Source organism: Zea mays, chromosome 10 (assembly GCF_902167145.1).
Source record: "Zea mays cultivar B73 chromosome 10, Zm-B73-REFERENCE-NAM-5.0, whole genome shotgun sequence".
Lineage (NCBI taxonomy): Eukaryota > Viridiplantae > Streptophyta > Magnoliopsida > Poales > Poaceae > Zea > Zea mays.
This window is the reverse complement of record NC_050105.1, coordinates 71,078,121-71,086,734: the sequence shown is the minus strand read 5'-3', so window position 1 is coordinate 71,086,734 and position 8,614 is coordinate 71,078,121. Positions and strand designations below refer to the sequence as shown.

At 40.6% G+C, this 8,614-nt stretch overlaps 1 protein-coding gene across 2 annotated transcripts; it reads right to left on the bottom strand.

The window, feature by feature from the left end:
* Positions 1 to 2,145: 2,145 nt before the first annotated feature.
* LOC100282675 (protein binding protein) lies at positions 2,146 to 6,536 on the bottom strand. 2 transcript variants are annotated; one of them, NM_001412162.1, is made up of 6 exons: positions 6,364 to 6,536; positions 5,137 to 5,212; positions 3,958 to 4,690; positions 3,535 to 3,606; positions 3,246 to 3,392; positions 2,146 to 2,562 (listed from the first exon to the last, which is right to left on the bottom strand). In NM_001412162.1, the coding sequence occupies exons 3-6, from the start codon at positions 4,675 to 4,677 to the stop codon at positions 2,425 to 2,427; spliced, it is 1,077 nt and encodes a 358-aa protein (NP_001399091.1). In that variant the 5' UTR covers positions 4,678 to 4,690; positions 5,137 to 5,212; positions 6,364 to 6,536; the 3' UTR covers positions 2,146 to 2,424. The 2 variants fall into 2 exon arrangements, with proteins under 2 accessions (NP_001399091.1, NP_001149055.1); NM_001155583.2 differs by lacking the exon at positions 5,137 to 5,212.
* Positions 6,537 to 8,614: the final 2,078 nt, after the last annotated feature.

Sequence of the window (8,614 nt, the reverse complement as noted above, 5' to 3'; positions counted from 1 at the left end):
AGCCTTACACTTCACATGAGCTCCCACCTTTGGCGAGTTCATGCACATTATTCCCCACAACTTGTTGAGCGATGAACGTATGTGAGCTCACTCTTGCTGTCTCACACCCCCCCACAGGTCAAGAACAGGTAACACAGGATGAGGCGCATGGAGGATGTTGTGACGTGTTCGTGAGAGGTCTAGGTCGTCGTCTCCCAGTCAACTTTGGGTTGCTGGACCGTTGTCACCTTATAATGTAATTATTTATTTATCTATTTTGTATAGAACTCTTATTATATAGTAAAGATGTGACATTCGATCTTGTGCCATGATTCATCATATGTGTGAAACTTGGTCCCAGCACACCTGGTGATTATGTTCGCGTCCGGGTCTTGGTGCCCCGAAACCCGGGTGTGACAGCTGCAGTGCAGCCCCTGGCCCGGCTGTCTTCTTCGGCGGCATGATGAAGGTCGATGCTTGCCGAAGGTGGTCGGATGAGTTCACCGGAGGTGGGCGCCAATGTTGGTCCTTGTTCTCGGATGCTAAATACCAAGAACAAAGCAACACAATTGTTAACGATTAGAGACCTTCGTCATTCGAAGCATTATCTCCTTTAGGATATATTGATCTTTAGACGAAGGTCATAAAGTACATACCTTAATCATTTTAGTAAGTAGGAATGTAAACAGAGACATATGAAACACAAAGGGAATATGAATAATCATTTCAAATCATCAGATCATTCATATTCTTATTTTATATAAACATGACTCTAGAAAGTTAAATATGTTGGTGTAGTGTTCATTCTGGTTGGCGGTTCAGTCCAGGATTAAAGATTACCTCTTAATCTCCAACCAAGACTCTCTCGAACTAGCCTGTGGAGCTACCGATGGATCCTAGGCTAATGCTCAAATTAGTCGTGGACCGATGAACATCAGCCAGAACTAAAACCCAAGACCATTAATTAGTTCTCTAAAATCTATCTTAAATTAAAAGTGAAGACTGTAATCATGCAAATTGTAACGACCCAAAAACTTTATAAGAAATCAGAAATATAATGCTTGGCTGAAAAACATCTAAAGCACGTAACCTCGAAGAATACTAGGCATTTCGAGTGGGTCCTGAGAGTGGCGAAAGGTAGGCATTTTCGAGTGGGTGCTGAGAGTGGCCAAAGGGGCTACTGAGTACTGAGAAGCTGGCGCGACTGATGTTCCATATTATTATCGAATCGATACTCGGATAAGTCGGTACGGAGGAGATTAGAGCATCTCCAGGTGACTAACCAAATTTTAGCAGCAAAATAACTTTTAAATAGACTAGCCATCTAACTCGTCAAACCATTCTACTCTCTAATTTAACCTCATCTCTTGTCAAATTTAGCTAGTCACTATGGCTAGCCATACTAACTTATCAGTTGGAATGTTTGTTAGATTAATATGCTCTATATAATGTGTAATTTTTATGAGAGATAAATAGAGAGTAAAAAATGAAGACTCCCTTGGAGATGCTCTTAAAGATGAAAGCAAGACATATTTATCTTTTGATATGAGTAAAGTACATGGTTGGTGCTTAGATTTGTTTGGATGTGTTATACATGTCTCGTACTCACAAAGTGTATAATTTTGGACCTCAAATTTGTCAGTGTGTATCATGCCAATCCTCGTACTCAAATTTGTATGCCCCCTCCAAAAAAAATACCATCTAGAAATAGTTATTATATATCTAAAATAGTTCACAACTTTTTTATATGAAGCCAGATACACACAAACTTGACGTGATTTGCAATTTTGTAGTGGCGAATTTATTTCATTTAAAATTGTTTAGTCCTAAAATGTTTTATAATAAGATCTCAAATTTAGAAATTTATTTACAAACAACAACGGATGCTGCCATGATATATGCAAAAGCTACTGTCCTTAATATAATTTATATCTTTTTAGTTAAAAATTTTTTGATTTAAAGTTTTTCGAAGCCTCAAATATATGTTTTATGTTCATAGATTTTATTTGAAATGTAGAATTTCCAAATCAGGGTGAATGTTTATACGGCTAAATACCAAAGTTGCAGTGACATACCTAACATACAAGAAACTCTTCTGGTCTGATCGAGGTGATCCATGACGTACACCACATCCACAAATGTACAAATCACGCTAACTAGCACAGATAGTGAAAACGATGGCAAACAAAAACTGCACTATTAATGCTGAATTTTTGACGCTTTTGTATGTAAAGAATGGCAACACTATCATCTACTCTTCAACTTCAACATCAAAACTGAGAAAATCCTTTCTTCTAGGACTTATTTTCCTGCTTCCTATGACAAGTGTAGTGTGAATTGAAGAGCAGTATAGGATTGAAGTGAATAATTTGTTCTAGAACCAAAAAAACTTGTGTAATCCTATTTGATTACAATGAACTGATACTTCTGTTACTGTCAAGAACACTATGAGCTAATGGCAGAAGCGTCACATTTACAAATCGGGCACCAGTTCTTTTGCTGAAGCCACTGTTGGATACAAGTGGTATGGTAGTAATGCTCGCATGCCATCTTGGCCACCTCCACACCAGAAGAGTACTCCTCCTAGAAAAAAAACATCACAAGGGAATACCATAAGATAACACTTGGTGCAGAATATGTATATCTCACTTTGTTCAACAAAGTTTGCTATGAATGCCCAGATTAGGGCTAGTTTGGCAACTCCATTTTTACAGGGGATTCCTATTTTTTCAAGGAAAAATGAACTAATTTCCCTTGAGAAAATGAAAATCCTTTGGAAAAATAGAGTTTCAAACTAGTCCTTAGAGTAATTCCTTGAGAAATCCAAATACTCAATAAATTAATAGGTTCTGAGGCACCTAATGGTATTTCGATAGGGCAAGTGATAGGATTGTACTTTAATAATTTACATCTCTAGCATTGTTAGGAATATATAACTTCACTTGTCTACTATATAAAGCACCATTTTTCATGATTCTATCGTTTTCACGGTTCCACTGTCGTCGTGTGTTACCCCTTCTCTTCATTTCCCTACTCCCCACATTTAAATGGTAAACAAGCTATGGAGATTCGAACCATGACTGTTAGCTTCAAACTCACATTTATATCCAATGAACCAACAAAACACACATATCTTTGTATTTTATGCTCTATATAAATGGAAACTGTAGTAACATACGAGCGCTTTGCTAGTTAGTGCAAAAGCAGTTGTATAGATAAACTAATGGTTACAGTAAGCGATGTATTGTCACAATATATGAAAATACCAGACATATGATGCATTTGATGTCACCATCTTCATTGCTGCTTGAAGTTGTGGGCACATAGAGGTTTCTCTTCAGACACTCAGAAAGCGCATCATCTGAAAGACCAGTGCTTACAGTACCTATTCTCTCCCCAAGCGCAAGTAGGTCCTATAGCATGATGTATCCATGACGACCAGCAGACAAAAAGAAAAGTCAGAATTCCAAATAAAGTGTGTGTGGGATTTTTACATAAAAATCTAGATGGAGGGATGTCAGTAACACATTGACAGACCAAAGGATAGATGTATACCTCATAAGACATGTTATCAATGTCCATTCTCATTCCCCTATGCTGATCATTAAAGGCATAGTCATCCTCAACCTGCAAGGCATAATGTCATTATTGAACGTACTGATCAACGTTACTAGCAACATGAACTGCTCCTGTCATCACAATTCACATTACAAATAATGACATTAGGAAACCGTTCGAGATACTAACTCAATGAATCATTTCAATCAGAATAGTCAGAACACTAGCTCCTACAGACAGGTTGATTGTAGGAAAAATGGAAGGGGCCACTGAAACAGTGTGAAGTTTACTGATGAACAAGGTAAAACTTTGAAACAAGGGATCACTGGAGTAGACAACATACTGCCAGTCCTACAAATACATAACTGAAACAGTTGGATTATTAACACTGTTTATGGTGATATCTATAAAAAGACATACCTCTTCACTGTCATCTGTATCAAAATGCCAGTATTCACTGGAATCATCTAAATTATCCTCCAATGATGATATTGGCCCTTGCTGAGATCTGCTCCTATGCCTCAACACGTTTCGAGATAGAGACCTGTGTGAAGAATCTTGGTCAGAATTTCTTGTCAACACATCTCCCCAAGAGCTACCACCACTATCTCTGGCTCTATGCATCCTCATAGATTCTGCGCCCCTTCCTCCATCCTTTCTCATTCTCGATGCTGGCCGACATACTGATCTTGAAACCGATCGGCTACTGCTTGATGTGTTTGTTGATGATTTGTTAGGACTTCCCAGTCCACCCAATGAGCTTTTCCTGGATGTATTGATCCTTTCTTTCAACCGAGCCGGTAGATCACACCCGAGATTTTCTTTTTCTCTTGGTTTGTTGTGAGTCTCACCAAAAGTACTTGCTGTATTCCTACTGGTGCTTCGATCATAAGAAATACTTCCTTGATGGGACATCCAGTTGGATTTCCTAGACACTTGTGATCTCTGAAGAGCCGATGTTTCCCTGGATGCCCTGCGTGTATTCGTGTCTTTGTTCGGGAAAAGCTTACTGCTGCACCAGAGGCGGGTACAACATGCGGTGGCCTTGTGGCGTGGGCTTTCCTCCCTGAAGACAAGAATTGAGCCTCCTTTGGTGACAAGAAGGCCACTGACTGTTCTCCTTCCCATGGTTTCACCCATATCAGATATTCAGCTGAAATAAGAAGAATATTAAATTAGTGAAAGTTGAACATTTCGAGTCAGCCAGGTCATACTGAAATTGAATTAATAACACATGGAGACTGCACACACTATCAGCATAAGAAAAACAAGCATCTTCCCTGCACATATTAGAGAAGATATTGAACTACAGTTTGAGTCTGAAACAATAGACACACATCAAAAGGTGCAAAACTGCAAGTGATGCTTATAACCAACAAAGATGGAGAAGAGATATTACTAAACCTACATTACCCAGAACTCAGAAGCATCTGATCAATCCTACTTTTGTGTGCAAAACTTGGCAGCCTTAGAAGGAAGAGTAAATGATAAGATGAAACAAGGTATTTCCCACATTGAGACCAGGACATCAAAACTTGTAGGCCAGAGGTGAAATATATAGGAAAGGAAAAATACAAGCAAGCGACCATTGAACAGTACCTGCGGAAATTTGCTTGCAAGAATGAAAAAGAGCTCTGACAAAACTGAACCAGCACAACCAAATTGACGTTGACGCCTGCGTGTGTACAAATGGGCAAATCAATGGCATATTCAAAAGTAACACCCAGTTAGGTAAATCCTATATGAATAACTCTACACATGAATTAGGTATTGAGGTGCTTCCCACAACCGTAAAGCGTATGGGAGGATGAAAAACCAACAGAAATAAAGTTACTGGTAGCCTGGTGCCCCTACCTCCCTTTCTAGTTGACATTATTGCCTTTGGCTGAAAGGTGAATCCACTTATACACCCACTAGCACGCCAAGCATTGTAGATGAACAATTGAAACGTGACCCGTAGACTATGTGATACATCTAAAGTTCTAAACTACGACGAAGATGCAGAAAAAGCAGAGAAAATCTAAATAGTAGTTGCCACAGCATATAGGGTACACAAACTGACAGAAATTTAGTACTCATAGGAGAAGAAGCCAAAAAAATTCTCAAACTGTCCACCTGGCCCCAATTCTGGGAAATAGTTCTTCAGAAAAAAAATGGGATTGCTAGATAAGAATCGAAATTGAGGACCTCTTGTTCTGGCGTCAAGGAGAACGCTATAATCGGGCCGATTTTCCTCCGCCGATCGCAAAGTTTATATGTGGCCGAAGAGTCAAATAAAGCGGGCAGCAGAAAGGACCGATGAATGATCGAAATGCCCGCTGCTGTTTTGGCATCAACCAATCCTCCAAGGATCGCCGGGTCGACGGTGACAGATTGATTATTGATAATAATATGATCCTACATTACAGAGGACGGCCGAGGCTAGAGAACGATCCTAGCTCCGTCTAACAGATGGAACAAGGAGAAAAAGACAACCAAACAAATTCGGCCGCGATAGTCGATCGCCTAAAACAAAGGGAACCCCTCCTCGTCTAAGTAATAATCAGAGGAATATGGAATCAGTTTGTTCGCATCGCCGACCCCCAATATGAGAATTGAGGTACAAAAGAGGCATCAGAGATCAATCAATCGGCTCGCAATCCAATTACGCAAACCCCACCCACAACGGCAACAGGACATACGGACGGCCTAACGGGTTCCGCGAGGCTGATTCAACGTAAGAAGAGAGAACAATCGGCGGTCAAATAAAGCAGCGTCCGTCCGTCCCTCATCGACCTCCAATAACGACGAGTGAGAGCGGAGGAGGAAGGAGAGAAATATCCGAACCTTCTCCGTCGCGCCGGGCCTTTCCTCCTCGTCTCTCTCCGCCGTCCTCGGTGAGGAGAGAAACGAAGGAATTCGATCCAATCTAGAGAGGCGTCTTCCTTCCCGCCATTGCAGGGAAGGGAACAAGCCAAATAGGCCTAGGGAAGGTGGGGTCGCGGCGGCGGCGGCGGCGCCAAGTGCTGACTGGGCTCCATGGGACACCCACTGACGGTGGGACCCTACGCGGCCCCGTCGCATACTTGGTTTGTGGCGCGGACGGTGTGCCTGCCACGTCATGTCAAACGAAGCCATAGTGCTGTGTAAGTCGTCCGCATTTTCGCCGTCTATCTAGCATCTACCAATTAGTTTTCATCCGTGGAAATATAGGCATGTTTGTTTCCAGATTATCGAGCTTAAATAATTTAGATGGAAAACAACCTAATTAATTATTATGTCAAATTATGTAGTCTGAAAACAAATCCTGAAATTAATATCAGAGCTCGATATTTAAAACAGATATTACATTTAATAAATGTTAACATTTCAAGCTTCATAAATCAAAAAAAATCAAAGAACGTGAAACCATGGAGGGTTGATACCTCGTCTTCATGATTAGACATGAGGCTGGTCAAATTAGACCGAATGGTTTTTATATAATTAGGAGCAGATGGCCAAATCAATGTGGATCTTTTCGTGCATGTAAATGTTTTTATCATGCCTATAAACAAGTCGTGCTTGTGCCTGCCCATGGGCCACGACCTCCACCAAAGCCGCCTCAATACATCGGACAGGGCTGGTCCGGCCCAAAATTATTTTAGATCATACTGTGCTTTTTTCGCGCTTCAGACCAGCCCACTAGGCCTGGTCTAAATGTACTCTATCCCTAAAGACATATCGAGCAATGAAGGGAACTTTTTGTGTCTCCAAGTGATGTGATCAAAGGTAAGCACGACCTAAATCCATCCTAGTCTAGTGTTATGCAGGCTTGGCAGGCATGGTCCTGTGTTAGAGATGTGCTTGGGTCACACGCTATCGAGCACCAGATTTGGTACCTGTACTACCGAATGGTCTGGCCGTATGGGCCAGACAGTCCATGTGATAGTTCGTCTCTCTATTGTGATTGTCCTAATGAATCTCAGGAGAAGTTGTTGGAAATAGCCTAAGAACGGATTCAGACCTTCTCCTATATATATGAAGGGGCACGATCGATTGAAACATACAACAATCGATCTATCAAACCAATATTACCTTATGCATTAGATCTAGGAGTAGTTTAGCCTTAGTTGTACTTTTCGAACCTTAATCTTCACAGAACGCCGGACCCAAGCACTCAGAGACAAAGACAGAGCATGAGAGACTGACACGACGACTGGTGGGAACTGTAGCTTCTCGTTATGCATGTCCCATCCCACTACAGGACGGGGTATTTATAGGCCCGTCCGGGGGTAGGTGGTCCAAAGTTCGGTCCTACCCCCGGCCACCAAACTAGTTAGTCCAATTATTTGTGTTGGGCATTCAACCACCAAAATCAATTAGGAAAAGGTTTAAGCCCTATTTCCCTTTCAATCTCCCCCTTTTTGGTGATTGATGCCAACACAAACCAAAGCAAATGTATAAGTGAAGAATTGAACTAGTTTGCATAGGGTAAGTGCAAAGGTTACTTGGAATTAAACCAATATTTAATTTCTACTAGATATGCATGGTTGGTTTCTTTTATTTAACATTTTGGACCACATTTGCACCACTTGTTTTGTTTTTGAAAATTCTTTTGGAAAATCTTTTCAAAGACTTTTTGCAAATAGTCAAAGGTATGTAAATAAGATTTCGAGAAGCATTTTCAAGATTTTGAAATTTTCTCCCCTGTTTCAAATGCTTTTCCTTTGACTAAAATGGAACTCCCCCTGAATGAAATTCTCCTCTTAGATTTCAAGAGGGTTTTACTAATTTTTGTAAATACCAATTGAAAAAGATCATTCATCTAGATACCAATTTGAATTTTTTTTGAAAATTTTGATATTGGTGGTGGTGCGGTCCTTTTGCTTTGGGCTTAATATTTCTCCCCCTTTGACATTAATCGCCAAAAACGGAGTCTTTTGAGAGCCCTTTTTACTTTCTCCCCATTGGTATGAGTAATAAGAGTGAAGATTATACCAATTGAGAGTGATGTGGAGTGATGGCGAAGGGTAAATGATACCGATAGAGTAGAGTGGAAGCCTTGTCTTCGCCAAAGACTCCATTTCCCTTTCAATCTATGACTTAGCATAGAAGTACA

What these genes read in the sequence shown, in the direction of transcription:
- LOC100282675 (NM_001412162.1), bottom strand. Translation starts at nt 4,677, where the DNA reads ATGGGTGAAACCATGGGAAGGAGAACAGTCAGTGGCCTTCTTGTCACC. An exon ending in ATACAGATGACAGTGAAGAG is followed by an intron (nt 3,607 to 3,957) that starts GTATGTCTTTTT and finishes TATGCCTTGCAG; the next exon opens with GTTGAGGATGACTATGCCTT. An exon ending in TCAAATGCATCATATGTCTG is followed by an intron (nt 2,563 to 3,245) that starts GTATTTTCATAT and finishes TTTTTTTTCTAG; the next exon opens with GAGGAGTACTCTTCTGGTGT.